We start from the raw sequence: 21079 nt of genomic DNA, 5'->3' as shown, positions 1-21079 counted from the left end.
CCCAAGGTACAGATTAGCCAGCAGTGGCAAAGCCTGTTGAGCTTGACAAATGGAGCATTGACTAACTATCCTCTCTATATCAAGGTCCAGCCACTCTGGTGAATGGTTTCATCTTGCTTTGACCTGGATGTGAGTTGTGTGACTTTTGCAACAGTAATCATCATCCCTGGTGTGGGGCTATCATACTAGCCACATGCCACCCCCCCACCCGGCCCGCTCCCCACCCACAACAACATCCCATCTTCACAAGTTATCTCCAAACTCTTCTGTTGGTAGGGCTCACCCTTACATCTTTCAATAATACTGGGTCTCTCCCTGTCTAGATTCTTATGTGCTTCACTGACACCAGCAAGAACTCTATCATATCCAATGTCAGCACTATCCCTTGTGGAACTGGTGCTGAGTGCATCCACATTTGATATCCGTGTTGCTGAGCGAAACTGAAAAGTATAACTGTACATGGTCAATAAGAGAGGCCACCCCTGCACTCTCGCTGAAGCTATTGGCACCACTGGCTTATATTCTCCGAAAAAGCGCAGCGACGGCTTGTGGTCTGAAACTATTGTAAAATGCTGACCATAAATGTACTGATTAAACTTTTTGACTGCATATATGATTGCCAAGCTTTCCTCATCATTTTGGGAATTTCTTTTCCTGCTTCAGACAGCCTCCTTCAGGCAAATTCAACTGGTCTTTCCTTTCCAGTAGGCATTCTGTGGGACCATTCCATATAGTGATGCATTGCAAGTCATCACACAGGGTTGGTTAGATCGTAGCGCACCAATAATGTTGACGACTGCAGAGCCTGTTTGATTTTTGTGAATGCCTCTTTCTGGTCTTCTTCCCACCTCCATTGTTGATGTTTCCTGAACAATTGATGGAATGGGGCTAGATACATTTTGGAGAAACCTACCCATTCTGAGAAATAACTTTAATCCAGAGACATTTGCTGGCTGTAGAGCCTCTTTTATGGCTTTTACTTGTCTTTCAAGGAGTGCAAACCTTTTGCAACTATCCTAAAACCTAAAGGTAACTTTGTCTGCTTGGAAAATACATTTCTCCCAATTAAGCCTAAGCTCTCCTTCCTTAAATCGCTTCAAAACTTCTCCCAAGTTTGTCCTGCATTCTTCAGATGGGACACCTGTGATTAGAACATTGTCGAGATAAATCACTACATTTGGGATGCCTTATAATAAACTTTCTATTGTAATTTGGAAAATGGTTCAGGCTGATGAGATCCAAAAGGTAGGTGTGTATATTGGTATAAACCCTTGTGAGTGTTAATTATTACCTATCTCTGTGAATCTTCACCCAATTTCAGCTGCTCATAAGCACGACTGAGGTCTAACTTGGTGTACCTTAAATCTCCAGCCACTTTGGCTTGAGATCTTCAGCTTTAGGAATGAAATATCTATTTGTGCTCCTCTAATTACTATCAATTAATAGTCCACAAATTCTTAGTCCGATCTGATTTTAGGATAGGGATTATGGTGTGGCTCATTCAGAAAATTGGACAGCCCTAAATCTCCCAGTCTCTTGAATGCAATTTCAATCTTATGATGAAGCACAGAAGGCACGAGATGAGCCCCAAAAAATGTTGGGTGTTGCCTCTGGATTCAAACATATTTTAACTTTAGCTCCCCTTACATGACCAAATTAATTTTATAAAATCTCAGAATATTTATATAGCAGTTCCTGAAAACCTCCACCTTGCAGATTTAATGGCCGCTATTTTACCGGTTCGCCGCACTCATCGATAAGTCAAGTGAGCTGGTAAAATCGTGTGAGAGCCGTAAAATCAGATCACACCCAATTTCTTGACTCTCATGAGCTTACTGCCACTAGGTTCCAGGCACGGTCAGCCTCTCGCCCATTTCCAATGAATATATTAAATGCATTTCCATCTGATTAGCAAGTTCAATGCTCAATCATCTGGGTTCACTTCCCTTTACGGCCTTGCCAGGAGAGGTTCTCTCTGGAAAACACCTGCTCCCCAAGAATGGGAGACAGTTGCGTTGCCCTCGATGGTAGAACTGGAGGCCACTGAGGCTCCTTCCAGGGAGACTGAGGGCAAGGGGGTGCCCTTTGGGCAGTGTCAGCCTGGCACCTTGGCACTGGCCGGGACTGGGGTTTTTGGGAATGCAACCAGGTCGGGGCAGCCTGAGCGGGGATGGGGGGCCCGCTGTGCACTCTGCAGCTGTGATCACTGGGAGGAGGAGGAGGGCCTGCTGCCACTCTGCCTATGATCGGTGGGGCATGGAAGCATGATTGGTCTGAGTGGTGGGGGCTATATTTTGGGTGGAGCTTGTGCTCTGCCCCCGCAATGTGGGCTGGGTCCAGCAACAGAGGACTGAAAGGTCCGTCAGCCCTCTGATTTTGGACTTGTATATGTGCAATAGCTCCCTCTGCTGCCTGGTGCCGAATTAAGCCTCACCCACTGCTTTTCATGGCTAGAAACAGTCTACCTCATTTCTTCATGCACTAGGTGCATAAGTTTGGGAATAAAAACGCGCCCAAAAAATGGATCTGCAACTCTCCATTTTCACACTAGCTGGACACTAAGAATTTTTTTTGTAAAATTTCACCCAATATCTCCAACCAATTCAGTTCCATCTGCTTAAGCCAATCACACCTATTAAACAAGGCCTCTGCTCCTTAAATTACCAAAACAGGTAACTGTGCTGTCTGATCTTTGTAGTACACTATGGCTGTAGCTGCCCCTAAAGTCTGCAGTGTTTCTCTGGTATACATCAACACATTGCTCCTGATTCATTGAATCTCAATAGTCTGAGGTCCTTCTGAGGGTAAAATAATGCTTGCTTCCCTATGACTGCAGCCACAGCCTGTGTGTTGACTTTCATTTTAAGAGATCTGCTATCTCTATAGGGGGCACTTTAGTCATTTGGACCTGGTTTAGGGTGAGTAATTTCAGTCCCATGTCGGACTGAGCCAGTTTCTTCACAGGAGTTAAACTAACTGCTTCTGCCCTGACAGCTTTACTCAGCACCACACTTGTTAATGACCCTTCTTGTTGCATCTGAAACACAGCTAATTTCTACATCGGCAGGGTTCTTGCAAGTGCTCTCCCCCATAATAACAAGATTCTGCCCTCGATGCTGTATCTCTTTTATCGGACTTTATCAATACGCGCATTCGGATTGGTCCACACAACAGCTGTTTCCTGCCTCAAAAGGTTTATTTTCTTTGGAACGCCAAGCATTTAACTTATACCCTGTTCTTCACATTCACAACTTTTTTAAGAGAAATTTTGGTCTCAGCCAATAGTCTCGTTTGTACAATCAGGCTGTTTATACCGCAGACCAAACAGTCCCACAACATTTCTCCTAAAGCTGTGCCAAATTCACAATGCTTTGCTCATCCTCGCAATCTGGCCATGAAGCTTAAGGCTGTCTCCCCTGGTGCTCGGACTGTCGTGTGAAATGTGTATCTCAACATGACTGAGGGTTGAGGGTTAAAATAATTCTTAACCAGCTTAACTATCTGGCCAAAAGATAGGGTATCAGGGGCATCAGGCGATGTTAAACTTCTGATTACACTGGAAATCTGTGGGCGACAAGCTGTAAGAATAACTTCCCGCTTTTCTTCATGTTATCTCATTCGCCACAAAAACATAACGTAGCCGCTCAATATACTGACCCTAGATTTCGACTTGAATCTAAATGTTCTAATTTCCAATCAAATGCATTTTAGCATGCACCTATACTTTGCTTTCTCTTAACTTCGATGCTCTAGTCTTCTCCCTCTCAAACTGTGCACTTCAATCCCCAAGGACCTTGGAAAGTTTTCTTCGTTGCCAGGGTAATAAATTGAGGGTGACTCAATGAGGCTTTAGAACAAAAAGGCTTGACTGCCAATGCAAAGATTAACTGTATATATTGCTATGGTTCAGGTCAGAAGCTCCAAAGTGTTTTATGTAGTCCACCTGGATCACATGCTTTGCTTCTTGAATTTGGCTAGGATAAGCATGATATATTTCACTTCAGGTATGATTCAAATGATCAATTAGAAAGCTTTTATCAAACAAAGTTTATTTAAGAATATTGTTAACATATCTAGTAAAAATAACAAAAACTCTTTATTAATTACAAACAAGAAATAAAACAATCACTATAATGTATAACCCTTAACAAATATATCTAATGTGCTCCAATCAAACAAATCTTGTAGAATACAGACCCTTTTCACAGGTTTTGAGACCTTTGGATGAAGTTAGCCGTTCTCTGGATAGACTCAGAACAATTTGAAATCAGACCAGCTTTCCAAACACCAGGACTCTAGGCAAGCCACCAACAGCTGATTCCCCTCTATCAGAAAAGCAAGACCTTGCTTTCAGCTAACCAGCAGAATTTTTAAAACCAGGGAGAGAGAGACTTATTTTCAACTTGATGCCCCTTCTAAAACTAAAATTGCAGCTCCAAACTGAAAAAATTCCTATCACCTGACCTGCCAACCAGTTATTTCCCCTAATAATGCAGAGTCATAAACATCTCAGTAAAAATAAACAAACTCCCATTTAAGCAGCAAAAAATGACTTGTAGACAGCATGGCAACAGTGAGAAAATCAAACTGAGATGGTGAGCTGAGAAATACTGAAGCTGAGAGCTGTGGAGATAATGATTAAAAAAAACCCTTTTCTTAAAGATACACTAACATCACACCTCCTACCTTAAGAAAAAATGAAACATCAACATTCAGATAGTTTTATTTTTCAAACCCTTTCAGTTTCACATTACTAGTGCTCTACAATAAATGTACATACATTTTACAAAATCAAAACATGCAAACATAATAGCATAATCCATTCCAATCCTTGTCATCCACCACTGAACACTCCTTTTTTTAAACACATTTGTGACAAAGAATCTTCTCCAAAATTTTCCTTCAATCTTTAATCCTGTGTTGATTCCAAGTCCAAACTCAGTTTGTTGTTGCAATGATAAATTAGTTCTGGCAATGTCCTCAGAATTCTGATGTGGAGATGCTGACATTGGCCTGGGGTAAGCACAGTGAGAAGTCTCACAACACCAAGTTAAAGTCCAACGAGTTTATTTGGTAGCACAAACTTTCGGAGTGTTCCTCCTGCTTCAGGTGAGTGAAGAGTTGCGTCCAGGCAGGATCAGCAGGATAACACATTACATTTGTTTTGTCAAGGACATTCAAAAAGGTCATTTTATCTCGGTCTCCTTCTTGTTTATTGACCTTAGCTCCTCCTCTATCAAGCAACTTGATTTCTTTGCTTGGTCTGGATCAGCACCATCACTTTCTGCACACTCTTTATCAAAGACACGCAGCAGATTGTTTTTCTTGGTGTCAGAATCCATTTCAACCATAGTTCCAAACATCACATTAACAGTTACGCTGCTGCGAAAACCACCAGTTTTGTGTGATCAATTGAGTCTTTTGGCTGCTGCATCTCAGACTGAGTAAACATCAGCTTTTCTATCTGAACCTGTGCCAACTTAAAAAGGTCATGTTTGCAAGGAAGCTGTTTAATTGGAACAGCACTTTTGACATCTATCTCATCCCAATTATCTTAGAAGCTCCCAGTATATTCCCACCTACTTGTTCATTGATATTATTCAAACACTAGCCGTGTACAGTACAGTTTCACAAGGCATCCATGTCTCTGCACACTGTAAAGAATCAGTTCATTTTAGATGATGGTAAATTTTAGCAAACAATCTAACCCCACATCGTTGTCCTTTTCTTTCACCCACAGTACAAAATTTCTGCTCCTCAATCTCCTTTTGGAGATCACACACAACTGTTGATTCATCCATACTTTCCTTTGCATAGATGATGAGCTGTTTTTGACAGTCCTGCAATTTATGTTCAGGCAATTTGAACAATTCAGGAACATGTTCCAAAACAGTCAACTTGACTTGCATCTGTCTTCACACCTGCTCACATTGTTCGTTCACATCATTGTCCATTAACTTGATATTACACTTCTCCATCTCTACCAGTTGTGTGAGATCAATTTGGCTGCTGCATCTCAGACTGAATAAACATCAGCTTTTCTATCTGAACCAGTGCCAACTTGAAAAGATCTGTTTACAAGGATGTCGTTTAATTGAAACAGCACTTTTGACAACTATTTCACTCCCAATTATCTTACCACTTCTCAACTTATTCCCACATACTTGTCCATGTGAATATTAATATCTCTTTCAGGTCAGTTCGATTTTCATCTGGAAGGTAACTCAATAATTTATCCCGATTTTTAATAATGTTGTCATTATCCAATTTAATTTGAAGAATGTCAAATTCAGAGTAATCTGGATTTAGTTCTTCTCTCTGAGTTATCACCACTAAAACCTCCTCCTTCTGCTCTCCTTCCCTATTAAAATACCATTTAAGCATATTCACAAGGCACATCCTGTGAGTTTTCCTTCTATCTGGTGTTCTTTTCAAATAATTCACCTCACTCAATTTCCTTTCAATTTGAAAAGGACCACTACACTTTACTTTTAAAGGTTCATCTGCCACTGGTAGCAGTATTAGGGTGCTATCTCCACTAGCAAAACTACAAACTTCTGATTTCTTATCCACTTCTGGTTTAATCACATGCTGTACTACTTTTAAATGTTGTCAAGCCAACTCACCTGCTCTATTTTCCTAAAATTTGACATGTAGTTCAATAAGGTAGTCTCAAATCAGTCACTCACCAATTTCTCCTTAATGAATTACCTCATAACCAAAAATCAAATCAAGTGGGCTGAATTTGGTTGACTCATTAGGTGCATCCCTAATTGCAAAGAGTACAAATGGAATTCCTTTAACCCATTCAGCTGGATAACCTTGACAGTAAGCTCTCAACATGGTCCTTAAAAGTTCAATGCCATCGTTCTAATGCTGTCTGTGATTCTGGATGGTACACAGTTGATTTAAATTAAGCTACCCGTAACCTCCTTGAATAACTTTGATAAAAAGTTTATGCTTGATCTGATTGTATTTCTGTCGGTAGTATATATCTAGTAAAAAACTGAAATAACTCTACAATCCTTTTAGCTGTAATACTGCGGAATGGAATGGCCTCTGGAAACCTAGTAGGCACATCCATTATAGTCAATAGATACTGAATCCCTTTTTTTGTTCTAGGGTGCAGTCTTATGGAAACAATTAAGACCATTATAAATGGTTCCTCAAATGCTGGAATGGGTACTAAGGGTGCTGGTTTTATCGCCGCCGGAGGTTTCTCTATGACTTGACATGTGTGACATGACCGACAAAATTTAACTCCAACTTTATGCAGTCCAGGCCAATAAAAATGTTTGCGTATTTTAGCTATGGTTTTCCTTACTCCCAAATGACCTCTTACTTGTACCTCATTTACTACTCACAACACCTCCTTTCTATACCCTACCGGCAATACCACTTGATGAACTTCTGCCCACTTTTCATCCGCCTGAATATGTAACGGTCTCCATTTTGTCACTGAGATATTTTTAAGGTATTTAAAGTGCATTCAGGTATACACTCAGATTCCTCTTCTGTGTAAGCTTTCTGATACAACTGTTTTATTTCTATTTCTTTCTGTTGTAACTTGGCCAACTTTCCTCAACTTAAAATACCCACCTCATTCTCCACCTGTTCTTGTTCTTTTACAACCATCTGGTCAAAAATCGTTTCTGATAATTGGACTTCAACTTTCTCATCTTCAGTTTTGATGTCTCCTCTCGTCTTAACCTATGACTTTGTGACCCTGTTACTAGACAATTAGGAAAAATCTCAAGATATGCATCCTTCAACAACTCAGTTGTTTGATTCTCCACTGGCTTTTCAACCACAGTAGGCATCACTCCAATCTGTGATCCAGCTATATCATTACCCAAGATAAATTGTATTCCTGGACAAGACAATTTCTCTACTGCTCCTACTATCACTTTACTCTTTACTGGACTCTCCAACCTCACCTTATATAACAGAACATTAATCTTCTCACCCTGAGTTCCACATATTGGTTCTTTTCTGGCAATACTCCTTCCAAATTACACAACTCCTTATCTCTTACCATCAAAGATTGGCTTCCATCAGTATCTCTAAACATTTTAACTCTTTTTTTACCTACTCCTCCTGGTACATATGAGTAAACTTTACCTGCACAAGTAAATTCTTTAAAGAGATCTTGCACCTTCTAATCAATCAACTCCAGATCAGGCTGTACATTCTTTTGCACATCTTTCACTTCAATTGGGCTTTCCTCTACCACTTTGACAAACCCCACTGGCTTATCCTACTTTACCACATCAGTCTTCCCAGCGTTTTTCTTAAACCATCAACACTTTAACTTTGCATGGCTTAATTTAGTACAGTGAAAACATCGGAGGCTTTTCATTGCTCTTTCATGCTCCCGGATTCCCTTTTAAACCTAATGTACACTGTCTTTATTATCTCTCACAAGATCTCCTTTGCCTTTACCACCTAAGTATTTCTCTTTTGTCCAGTTTCTATCCTCACTGGCTGAAACTGATGCCAGAAACCAAGCTTTGATTTATGAACTAATTCATAATCATCTGCCATTTCTGCTGTTAATCTTGCAGTTTTAATCCTCTGCTCTTCCACGAGTTCTCACTACATCAGGAAGTAAATTTTTAAATTCCTCCAAAATAATCATTTCTCTAAAAGCTTCATACGTCTGACCAATTTTCAAAGTCTTTTTCCACCTATCAAAATTACTCTGTTTGATCCTTTCAAATGTACGTTTGAATAGATTATTTCCTTAGAATTCTAAACTGTTGTCTGTAGGCTTCAGGCACTAGTTCATATGCACCTAAGACGGATGTTTTTCACTTCATCATACTTCCCAGATAGTGATGCAAACACTTCACTAGCTCTATCTACCAACTTTATTTGGATCAGTAATAACCATATGGTCTGTGGCCAGTTAATTTGTTTAGGCACTTTCTCAAATGAAATGAAAATGGTTTCTACATCCTTCTCATCAAACCTTGACAATGCTTGGACATATTTAAATAGATCTACACCAAACCTTTGACTACCAAGCTTTCTCCTTCTCACTGTCCTCATCACTATACTTAAGCTGTACTTTTCCCTTTACCTTCACCAAATTTAACTGATATACACTTTTTATTGCCAGTTTCTGAAGTTCAAATTCTCTCTTTTGTCTGCAGTTCAAACAGTCTGATTTCTTGTGATTTTTGTTTCTCCCTTTGTTTTGGTTTTTAAGCTGCAATTACATCCCTTTCTTTGGCTTTCATTATTTTCTCTCTATTTTGAATTCAAGTTGCTTTAATTCCTTTTCATGTTTGAGCTATTTCAATTGTAATTGAATTCTAGTCACTTCCAATGATTTTGACTGTGTTCCTGGCAATTTAAATGCTGAGTTATTGCCACAATTATCTTTTCTTTCCTTGCGGCATCAGGCAATATCAACTGCTATGTTTTTGTTAGTTCTAAAATCTTTGTTTTCGTCACCTTTTGTAAATCACCTTGTATGACTTCATCCGCTCCTAGGAACTTCCTAGCTTCTGAAAGAACCATTATTTCACAAGGCACTCCCTATTTAAACCTGAATACAACACCCAAAATCACAAATATGCTCATCACTCACAGCCTTTGAGTTCAATAATCCCAAATGAATCAAGAAATATAGATTTTAATCCCGCTAGAGCAAGCCCCCAACTGTTATGGTTCAGGTCAGAAACTCCAAAGGGTTGTTAATGGTGCCTGGATCATAAGTTTTGTCTCTTGAATTTGGCTAGGATAAGCATATGTTTCACTTCACTACGATTCAAATGACCCACTAGAAAACTTCTATCAAACAAAGTTTATTTTAGAATATCATTAACATATCTAGTATGAAAATTAGCAAGAACTCTTATCAATTAAGAACATAAGAACATAAGAAATAGGAGCAGGAGTAGGCCATCTAGCCCTTCGAGCCTGCCCCGCCATTCAATAAGATCATGGCTGATCTGTCGTGGCTCAGTTCCACTTTCCCGCCCTCTCCCCATAACCCTTAATCCCCTCTCTTATCAAGAACCCATCAACCCGCTTCTTAAAAATATTTAGCGAGGCAGCCTCCACCACTTCAACGGGCAGAGAATTCCAGAGATTCACCACCCTTTGAGTGAAGAAGTTCCTCCTCAACTCTGTTCTAAACCGCCTCCCCTTTATCTTGAGGCTGTGCCCCCTAGTCCTACTGTCTTTTTTGAGCGGGAAGAGTCTCTCCACCTCTATCCTATCCATCCTATTCATCATCTTATACGTCTCAATGAGATCTCCCCTCATTCTTCTAAACTCTAACGAGTACAAGCCTAGTTTATTCAGCCTCTCCTCATAGCTCAATCCCCTCAACTCCGGTATCAGCCTAGTAAACCTCCTCTGCACTCCCTCCAGGGCCAAAATATCCTTGCGCAGATTACAGACAAGAAACAAAACAACAATTATAACGTATAATCCTTAACAAATATATCTGATGTGTTCTAATCAAACCAATCTTGGAGACAAATGACCCTTTTCACAGGTTTTACACAGCAAAGACTAATGCTCATATGATATTGGACTTGAGACCTTTGGATGAAGTCTGCAGTTCTCTGGATAGACTCTGAACAGTTGTCAGACCAGCTTCCCAAAACACCAGGGACTCTAGGCAAGCCACCAACAGCCAATTCCCCCCTACAGAAAGGCAAGATGTTGCTTTCAGCTAACCAGCAGAATTTCCAACACCAGGGAGAGACTTCTTTTCAGCTTGATGCCCCTTCTAAAACTCAAACTGCAGCTGTAAACTAAAAATGAAAATATTCCTATCACCTGACCTGCCAACCAGTTTTTTCCCTAACAATGTAGAATCATAAACATCCCAATAAAAATAAACACACTCCCATTTAAGCAGCAATTGACTCTCAGACAGCCCAGCAACAATGCGAAAAACAAACTGAGGCTGTGAAGATGATGAATGGGATGGATAGGATAGAGGTGGAGAGACTCTTCCCGCTCAAAAAAGACAGTAGGACTAGGGGGCACAGCCTCAAGATTAAGGGGAGGCGGTTTAGAACGGAGTTGAGGAGGAACTTCACTCAAAGGGTGGTGAATCTCTGGAATTCTCTGCCCGTTGAAGTGGTGGAGGCTGCCTCGCTAAATATTTTTAAGAAGCGGGTTGATGGGTTCTTGATAAGAGAGGGGATTAAGGGTTATGGGGAGAGGGCGGGAAAGTGGAACTGAGCCACAACAGATCAGCCATGATCTTATTGAATGGCGGGGCAGGCTCGAAGGGCTAGATGGCCTACTCCTGCTCCTATTTCTTATGTTCTTATGAGCTGAGAAAACTGAAGCTGAGAGAGCTGTAGAGATCATGATTTATAAAAAAAACCTTTCTTAAAGATATATTGTCACACACAAATAGGGTCAGCCAGAGTAATTATGTGACTGTACATTCCTCCTCTGTGGCCACAGGTGCCAATCCTTCCCAATCCAAGAAAGGTGCCTTTGCACTTGATTGACTCAGCTTCCCGCCTCGACACTCGACAGGGTCTGGCCCAACCATGTGGTCGTCAAAGAACGCCCCCTTAATGGGGCCACTCTATCATGCTCACCTAATTCAATTTTCAAATCTATTCAATCCATCTATATTTCCATATGCCATTAGGATGGCCTGAGAACTTTGTCTCTTAGTTCCCAACCACGATCACCCTCCTCTGCTTGGCTGAGTTTATTCTCAATCTAAACAACCTGTCCCTCCACTCCGCTCACTTCCTCCAAATAAAATGTGTTATTATGGGTACCCACAATGATTCCAGTTACAACTGTTTTTTGAGGGATACGTGTAACATTCATTACTCCAGTCCTTATCAGGCCCACTCCCTTATCAATTTTTCCGTTACTTTGCTCTGGTGCCACCTCTTGTTCTCACCAGACTTGAAAATGTCATTGACTTTGTTTGTAATTTTCCCCCTTTCACCACCTTTACCTCGTCCCCCTGTGATCCTTCTTTTTCTGAAACACTCTGTCTTATTTAGAAAGGCCATCTAACAATGCTCATAAGAAATCCAGGGCCACATCCAATTACCATGACTATACTTTCAGACACCCTGCTTCTTATAGCCACTTACTCCAATCTCTCAATTTCTCCACTGCATCTGTTCTGATGATGCAAACTTCCCAACCAGCACTTCTGATATGTCTTCCTTATTCCTCAGTTGAGGATAGTAACCCAGCATAGTTGACAGCACCCTCCAACATGTTTGATCTATTCACACATCTCTGCTCTCATTCTTTCTCCACCCTTCCAGAACCATAACAGCGTTTGCCTTACCCTCTCCTTCCACTCTATCAGCCTCTGTATTGAATAGATGATGCTGCGCCATCTCTGCAACTCCAGCAATTTGCAGCCACCAAGTGCATTTTCAGTTCCTGAGATCATACAAACTCAAAACATTAACTCTGTTTCTCTCTCCACAGATACTGCCAGACTTGAGGTTTTCCAGGAACGAATATCCTGGCTGGGAGTTTTGCTAGTGTGCTTTGGGAGGGTTTAAACTAATGTGGCGGGTCACAATAGGTCAGTAAGCATAGAGGCTGGGGATGAGCTTGGGGCCAGGACAAGGCTATCTAAGAAGAAGAGCATTCTGGAGGAGGATGACCTCAGTAGGTCTGGAGTGCATCTGCTTCAATGCGAGGAGCGTAACAGGTAAGACAGACGAACTTAGATCCTTAATGCTTACGCGCAATTTGGATGTGGTTGCGGTGACAGAGACTTGGTTAAAAGGACAGGACTGGCAGCTGAATATTCCAGGGTGTAAGTGTTTTAGACGAGACAGAGGAGGGACTAAAAGAGGTGAGGGAGTAGCAATATTAGTTAGGGAGCATATTACAGTGGTGCAGAGGGTGGATAATTTAGAGGGGTCATGTAACGAGTCACTGTGGGTGGAGCTCAGAAACAGGAAAAGCACAGTCACTATGTTGGGGTATACTACAGGCCTCCCAACAGCCCACGGGAAGTGGAGGAACGGATATGAGGAGATTCTGGATAGGTGCAGAAAAAATACGGTTGTTGTAGTGGGGGACTTTAACTTCCTTTGTATAGACTGGAAAGTGCTTAGGGCTGGGGGTCTGGATGAGGAGGAATTTGTAAAATGCGTACAAAGATTCTTTGGAACAATATGTAGATAGCCCAACTAGAGAGGGGGCTATACTGGACCTAGTGCTGGGGAATGAGCCCAGTCAGGTCGTCAAAGTTTCAGTAGAGGAGCATGTAGCAAATAGTGACCACAACTCTGTAAACTTTAGGATAGTAATAGAAAAGGATGAGTGTTGTCCTACTGGTAGGGTGCTGAATTGGGAGAAGGCAAACAATAGCCAGATTAGACAGGAATTGGTGGCCGTTGATTGGGAAAGGCTGTTCGAGGGTAAATCCACATCTGGCATGTGGGAGTCTTTTAAGGAGCAGTTGATGGAGCTGCAGGACAGGCATATGCCTGTAAAGAGGAAGGATAGAAAAGGTAGCATTCGAAAGCCATGGATAACCAGGGAAATTGAGGATCTGATAAAAAAGAAAAGAGAGGTGTACGTTAGGTCCAGGCAGCTAAAAACAGATGGGAGCACTGAAAGAATATAGAGAAAGTAGGAAAGAACTCAAACGGGGAGTTAGAAGGGCAAAAAGGGGTCATGAAATGTCCTTGGCAGACAGGATTAAGGAGGACCCTAAGGCATTTTATTCATACGTTAGGAATAAAGAGTTATCAGAGAAAAAAAATCAGACCTCTCAGGGACAAATGAGGGGAATTATGCTTAGAGCCCAAGGAAGTAGGGCAGATCCTAAATGAATGCTTTGCATCAGTATTCACAAGGGAGAGGGATGTGTTGACTGGAAGTGTCTCAGAGGGAAGTGTTGACCTGTTAGAGAAAGTCTCCATTACAAGGGAGGAAGTGTTAGGTTTTTTAGGGAACATTAAGACTGAAAAATCCCCAGGACCTGATGGCATCTATCCTAGGCTGCTCAAGGAGACAAGAGATGAAACTGCTGGGCCTCTGACAGAAATCTTTGCCTCTTCATTGGGCACAGGTGAAGTCCCAGAGGACTGGAGGATAGCTAATGTGGTACCGTTATTTAAGAAGGGTAGCAAGGATAATCTGGGTAATTATAGGCCAGTGAGCTTGACGTCCGTGGTAGGAAAATTGTTGGAGAGGATTCTTAGAGACAGGATGTATGCACATTTAGAATGGAATAATCTCATTAGTGATAGACAGCACTAAACTTGAAAATGGAGTTGGAGTGGAATTTGGCCACACAGTCATAAATGTATAAGGAGTATAGTAAGAGGCTGAGGACACAGCATTGAGGGGCACTGGTGTCGCAGATAATAGCGGAGGGGTACCGTTGTCTATCATTTCTGATTGCGATCTGTGGGTTAGGAAGTCTAGGATCCAGTTGCAGAGGGAGGAGCTGAGTTCTAGGCCACAGGGTATGGAGATGTGTTTTGTTAAGAAAATGGAGGAGATGAAAGGTCAGGTGTTGCACCTGCACTTACACAGAAAGGTGCAATAGGAAATAGAGAATGTTTTAGGGGAAGAGTGGATTAGGGTGTCGTGGAGGGAGCAGTATTCTCAAACTGCTAAAAGGGGAAAGATATGAAAAGCAAAACACTGCAGTTCAAAGAACAATACAGCGCAGGAAGCAGGCTCTTCGGCCCTCCAAGCCTGCGCCACTCATTGGTCTAACTAGACCATTCGTTTGTATCCCTCCATTCCCAGCCTGTTCATGTGGCTATCCAAATAAGCCTTAAACGATCCCAGCGTGTCTGCCTCCACCACCCCGCTAGGCAGTGTATTCCAGGTCCCCATCACCCTCTGTGAAAAATATGTCCCTCTGATATCTGAGTTAAACCTCGCCCCCTTCACTTTGAACCTGTGACCCCTCGTGATTGTCACCTCCGACATGGGAAAAAACTTCCCACTGTTCACCCTATCTATGCCCTTCATAATTTTATACACCTCTATTAGGTCTCCCTTCATTCTCCGTCTTTCCAGGGAGAACAACCCCAGTTTACCTAATCCCTCCTCATAGCTAAGACTCTCCATACCAGGCAACATCCTGGTAAACCTTTTCTGTACTCTCTCCAAAGCCTCCATGTCTTTCTGGTAGTGCGGTGACCAGAACTGGACGCAGTACTCCAAATGTGGCCTAACCAGCGTTCTATACAGCTGTGACATCAGACACCAATTTTAAACTCTCTGACCTGTCCTATAAAGGCAAGCATGCCATATGCCTTCTTCACCACCTTCTCCACCTGTGCTGCCACCTTCAAGGATTTGTGGACTTGCACACCCAGGTCCCTCTGTGTGTCTATACTCTTGATGGTTCTGCCATTTATTGTGTAGCTCCGCCCACATTTGTTCTACCAAAATGCATCACTTTGCATTTATCTGGATTAAATTCCATCTGCCATTTCTCCACCCAATTTTCCAGCCTATCTATATCCTGCTGTATTCTCTGACAATGTTCATCGCTATCCGCAAGTCCAGCCATCTTTGTGTCGTCCGCAAACATACTGGTCACACCAGTTACACCTTCTTCCAAATCATTTATATATATATTACAAACAGCAGACATCCCAGTACAGAGCCCTGTGGAACACCACTAGTCATAACCTGCAGCCGGAAAATGACCCCTCCACTGCTACCCTCTGTCTTCTGTGGCCAAGCCAGTTCTCCACCCATCTAGCCACCTCACCTTTTATCCCATAAGATTCAACCTTTTGCACCAACCTGCCATGAGGGACTTTGTCAAACGCTTTACTAAAATCCATATAGACGACATCCACGGCCCTTCCCTGGTCAACCATTTTTGTCACCTCCTCAAAAATCTCAACCAAATTTGTGAGACATGACCTCCGTCTTACAAAACTTACAAAAATGATAGATACCACTCATTAGTGATAGATACCATGCTGATACTACAGTTTAAAAAGTCCACCAATGCCTCTACTTTTTCAGAAGGCTAAGGAAATTCAGCATGTCCATTACAACCCTCACCAAGTGTTACTGATGCACCACTGAAAGTATCCTTTTCAAATGTATCACAGCTTGATATGGCTCCTATTCTGACAAAGACCGCAAGAAACTATGAATGGTCGTGACCATAGCCCAGTCCATCATGCAAACCAGCCTCCCATCCATTGACTCCATCTACACTTCTTGCTGCCTCAAAAGCAGCCAGCATAATCAAGGCCCCCATGTAGACCTGACATATTCTCTTCATTCTTCGGGAAGATGTCACAAAAATCTGAGATCACGTACCAACTCACTCATGGACAGCTACTTCCCTGCTGCCATCAAACTTTTGAATGGACATACTATATATTATGCTGATCTTCTTCTGAACCCTAACTATGACAGCTACACTACATTCTGCACTCTCTCCTTTCCTTTTCCCCGGTGTACTGTATGCGTTGTCTGTATAGTGCACAAAAAACAATACTTCTCACTATATCTCAATACACGTGCCAATAAATAAAATCCCTTTGCATTGTGCAATGTCTCACACAGTGAAGCAGCAATGGCCTAGTGGTATTATTGCTAGACTATTAATCCAGAAATTCAACTGATATTCTGGGAGCACAGGTTCTAATCCTACCATAGCAGATGCTGGAATTTGAATTCACGAACAGGTATTTGGAATCAAGAGTATACTGATGATCATGAAACCATTGATGATTGTACGGAAAAACCCATCTTTAGGAAAGGAAATCTGCTGTCCTTACCTGGTCTAGTTTACATGTGGCTTCAGAACAACAGCAATGTGGTTGACTCTCAACTATCCTCGGGTAATTAGGGATGGGCAATAAATGCTGGCACATACCCCATGAATTAAAAAAACTTTTTCCAATTCAGTATTCGCCGCTCATGATATGGTTTCCTCCACATTGCGGAGACCAAATGCAGACTGAGTGATTGATTTGGGGTACACCTCTATTTAGTCTGCAAGCATGACCCACAATGAAAACATGAGCACAGTATTAACGTCATCATCATCCAAGACCAAATGGATGCCCTCACTACCAAAGCGATGATCAATGCCAACGACTGGTGGATAGAACAGCGGCTCATCCACTCCTCTATGCCCATCGAACTCCATCAGAAGCAGCGGAGGATGAAGAAATATCTCAAAGAAAAAAAGCAATGTTCAGCGGCCTTAAGAACCAAAAGCTTCCAACAACATCTTCTCTAAAATCTACGAAGTGTTCATTCTATTGGAATGGAGGAAAAGTGGAAAGAACTGAAGACAGCCATTATCTCAAGCTGTGGCTACAAGATCGGAGAACACCAAGACTGGTTTGACAAGAATGGCCACATCACCCAAAACCTCAATAAGGAGGAAAGCTCTCTGCACTTGGCAAAACGACATAACCAGCAAGGCAAAGAGCAGAGTTCATCAATCAGCAAATGCAAGAGTGCAAAGAAGAACTAGGGAAATCAAGAACCAATGGTGAACTGAGAAAGCTAAGGAACTGCAACTCCTCACTGTCAAGCACGACACCTTGGGGTCCTTCAGTGGCACCATGGCAATATATGGACCCTATTGCCTAGGCCTCAAGCTGATGCAGAGACAAAGAAAACATCAGCCTTTGATGGAGAGAATTCTTCAAAGAATTCCTAAACTGTGATACAATCACATATAAGGACGTTTGAGAAAATGCCCCAGCTCCCCCAAAAAGATGATTTTAGACTCCCAAGTGTGGACAAAATCAAAGCTGCCATTAAACATGCAAATAATTTGGCAAAGCAGCAGGAGTGGATGGGATTTCAGCAGAGATTTTCAAACTTGAAGAGGTCTCCCTTCATCTCCATCAGCTGTTCCTGAATAAATTTCTGCCGACTTCAGGGATGCCGTCACCATCTGCAAGGATGGAGACAAAATGGACTGTAAGAACTAAGGTCTCTCCCTATTCTTCATCAACGGGAAGATCATTGACCAAATCGTTGCTAGTCGTCTTCTCCTGAAGTAATCCTTCCAAAAAGCCAGTGCGGCCTCCGACCAAATTGTGGAACAGCGGACATTATTTTCACTGCTCAACAACTTCAAGAGAAATACCCAGGAGGAACATCCACCACTCCATGTGATCTTCATCAATCTGGTCAAGGCTTTTAACTAGGCAGTCGGGAAATGCTATGGAAGACCTTGTCAAAGGCCAGTTGTCCAGAGAAATTTACCAACATCCGCCAACTCCCCCATGATGAAATATAGGCAACAGGCCTCACCAATGGAAATAAGACAGGTACCTTCGAGGTCAAGACTGGAGTCAAGCTGGGATGTGTCACTGCCCCGACCTCCTTCTCCATCTTCATCGTCACCAAACTTTTGCTCGACAAGAAGAAGCTTCTCTGTGGAGTGGAGATCACCTGCAGGGTAGACAGAAAACGTTTCAAACTCAACCAGTTAAAATCCAAGAAGAAAATGACACTGACAGTGCCGTAAAACTTCGGTATGTGGAAGACATTGTTATCTGCACTCTTCCTGAAGAGAATCTCTAAGCCATGCGTCATGGAAGCATACTGAAGAATTGGTCTCATTTCAACCTAAAAAGACTCGAGTCCTTTACCAACCTGTCCAGGACAAGATCCAGACTCTCCCTCCATCACAATCAACGGAGAAACACTCCCAAACTTGGAACATTCCCCTACCTGAGGAGTCACCACTCATTTAAGACTGACACCAATGTGGAGATCCAATATCGTATCCAATCTGCAAGCACCACCGTTGAACAAACTTTTTTGTTGAGCATGACATTTGTGCTGACCAAGATCCTTGAGGACAAAACGGTTGTCCTCTCAACTCTACCATACTGCTCAGAAACATGGACTATATTTAGATGCCACTTCAAGGCCTAGAGAGTTACCATCAACATTGTCTGAGGCTTATTAACATCCGCGTCCTTGAAGGAGCCAAGAGCACTAGCATCAAGGCCTTGACCATCCAAAACCAACACAGCTGGGCTGGCCATGTGCTTAGGATGTCAGAGACCTGACTGCCAAAGCAAATCTTCTTCACCCAGTTCAAGGAAGGCTCCCCAAGAGGACAAAGGAAGCACTTCAAAGACACCCTGAAGACTTACCTCAAGAAATGCAACATAGGTGTCAATGCCTGGGAGACCCTTGCTCAGAAGAGACCTACTTGGAGAAACCTCATGGTTGAAGGGACACAATTCTTCGAGGACACCCAATGGCAAGAGGAAGCGCAGAAAAGGAGCCTGAGAAAGGAATCTCAGTGATCTAGTGTTCAAGGATAGAACGCACCTTCCAGAAACATTGGCTAAGTGTGTGGCTGAAGATGCGGGTATGGCATCAGGCCCAGAACTCATGACAGTAATACTCATTAATGAGTAATCATTGAAGATGACAACCTTATTGCTTTGATTCTCCACCTTGCTCCAATGCTGACCTTTCTAGCGATGGTCTATTACAATGCTCCAGTGAAACTCAACACAAGTTCAAGGAAACATAGAAACCAGAAGCAGGAGGAGGCCATTCAACCCTTCGAGCCTGCTGCACCATTCGTTTCGATCATTGAATTCAATATCCTGATCCCCTCCCTTTCCCCCATATCCCTTTAGCCCCAAGAGCTATACGTAATTTCTTCTTGAAATCAGACAACATTTTGGCCTCAACTACATTCTGGGTGAATTCCAGATATTCTCCACCCTCTGATGAGGAGAGGCTGGATAGATTGGGACTTTTTTCTCTGGAGCATAGGAGGCTCAGGGGTGATCTTATACAGGTATACAAAATAATGAGGTACACAGGTCAGCTACATAGTCAATATCTTTTTTCCAAAGGTAGGGGAGTCTAAAACTAGACAGCATAGGTTTAAGGTGAAAGGGGAGAGATGAGTAAGTGTCCAGAAGGGCAATTTTTTCACAAGGGTGGTAAGTGTCAAGAACAAGCTGCCAGAGGTAGTAGTAGAGGCCGGTACAATTTTGTCTTTTAAAAAGCATTTAAACAGTTACGTAGGTAAGACATGTATAGAGGAATATGGGCCAAATGCAGACAATTGGGATTAGCTTCGCAGTTTTAAAAAAAGTGGGTGGAAATGGGGGGGAAGATTGGGAAATGGAGGGGGTGGATTGGGGGAGAGATGGCGGGGGGGGGTGCAGACCCGGGGGGGGGGGGTTGTTGGGGGGAAGGGGCTCAAGGAGGGGGATAGGATGGATTGGGGGGAGGGATTGGGGGGAGGGACTGGGGAGGGAGGAGGGGATTGCGAGTGAGGAGCACAGTCTGAGGCCGACGAGCTCAGTTGTTATTTTTAACTCCCTTCCAACTGCTGCAGCCATTCCCCTGGTTGGCAGGGAAGAGCTCTCACCTGGCACCGCGCACAGTAGAATGAGCAGCGCCGCTGCCAGGAGCCGCAGGCCGCCCGCCTCGCTGCTCCTCATGTCGGCGCTGCCCGGTAGGCCGCGCACCAACCGACACGCGCGCGCTGAGAGCCGCAGCTGCGCAGTGCCGCGGCCGGAGCGCGGGGAGCATGCGCAGTGCTACCCGCCCTGCTGCCCGACTGCGGCTGCGCGAGTGCCTCTGAGCTAGTGCTTTGCTCGACGCTTGCTCGCTAATTGCTCAGTATATCACAAACCCCGATCAGATGAGCGGTTTCTTAATTTCTGCAACAAACGTTTGTGTATATTTACACGTTGGAGCTAAGTTTAAGAAGATGGCGCCAGCGCAGTCACTTCACGTCTCTCCCCAGGATGAAAGAGGCCTGTCTGTGCGTCACGTGTTGTGCGTCTGGCGTTTTCCCGCCCATGACGTAATGACGTTGCGATCCAGGCGACTGGACGTGGGGACGCACAATATCCCATTACGTGTTGGCGTCACGGAGGAGCGGAAACGTGCGTGGAGGGATTCTCCCGCCTGCTGCTCGGCGTGAATGTATCCATGTGAAAGAGCAACAGCGGCCACACTGCACACACGTGGAAGCGGCAAAACAGCGGCAAAGCAGCAGGTTAGAGAGCAATACAGCAACATTCCTCATCACACAACACCAGGATTGGGAATACTTAGGGGGCACACCCAGGAGCTTTTTTTTAGGATTACATGAAATATT

General features: G+C 43.1%; 1 protein-coding gene across 5 annotated transcripts in view; it reads right to left on the bottom strand.

The window, feature by feature from the left end:
• Window positions 1–20556, bottom strand: part of LOC145359200 (zona pellucida-binding protein 2-like) — a 105757-nt gene extending 85201 nt beyond the window's left edge. For all 5 annotated transcript variants that reach the window (XM_080213670.1, XM_080213667.1, XM_080213665.1 and 2 more), the window contains exons 1-2: window positions 20342–20556; window positions 18265–18384 (exon numbers count right to left, since the gene is read on the bottom strand). In XM_080213670.1, coding sequence (XP_080069796.1) covers window positions 18265–18384; window positions 20342–20414 — 193 coding nt within the window. In that variant the 5' untranslated portion in view covers window positions 20415–20556. The remainder of the gene's footprint in view (window positions 1–18264; window positions 18385–20341) is intronic.
• Window positions 20557–21079: the final 523 nt, after the last annotated feature.

The sequence above is a fragment of the Carcharhinus amblyrhynchos genome, chromosome 27 (assembly GCF_965287045.1).
Source record: "Carcharhinus amblyrhynchos chromosome 27, sCarAmb.v2.hapA, whole genome shotgun sequence".
NCBI lineage: Eukaryota > Metazoa > Chordata > Chondrichthyes > Carcharhiniformes > Carcharhinidae > Carcharhinus > Carcharhinus amblyrhynchos.
The sequence above is the reverse complement of the archived record's forward strand: the minus strand, read 5'-3'. Positions and strand labels throughout refer to the sequence as shown.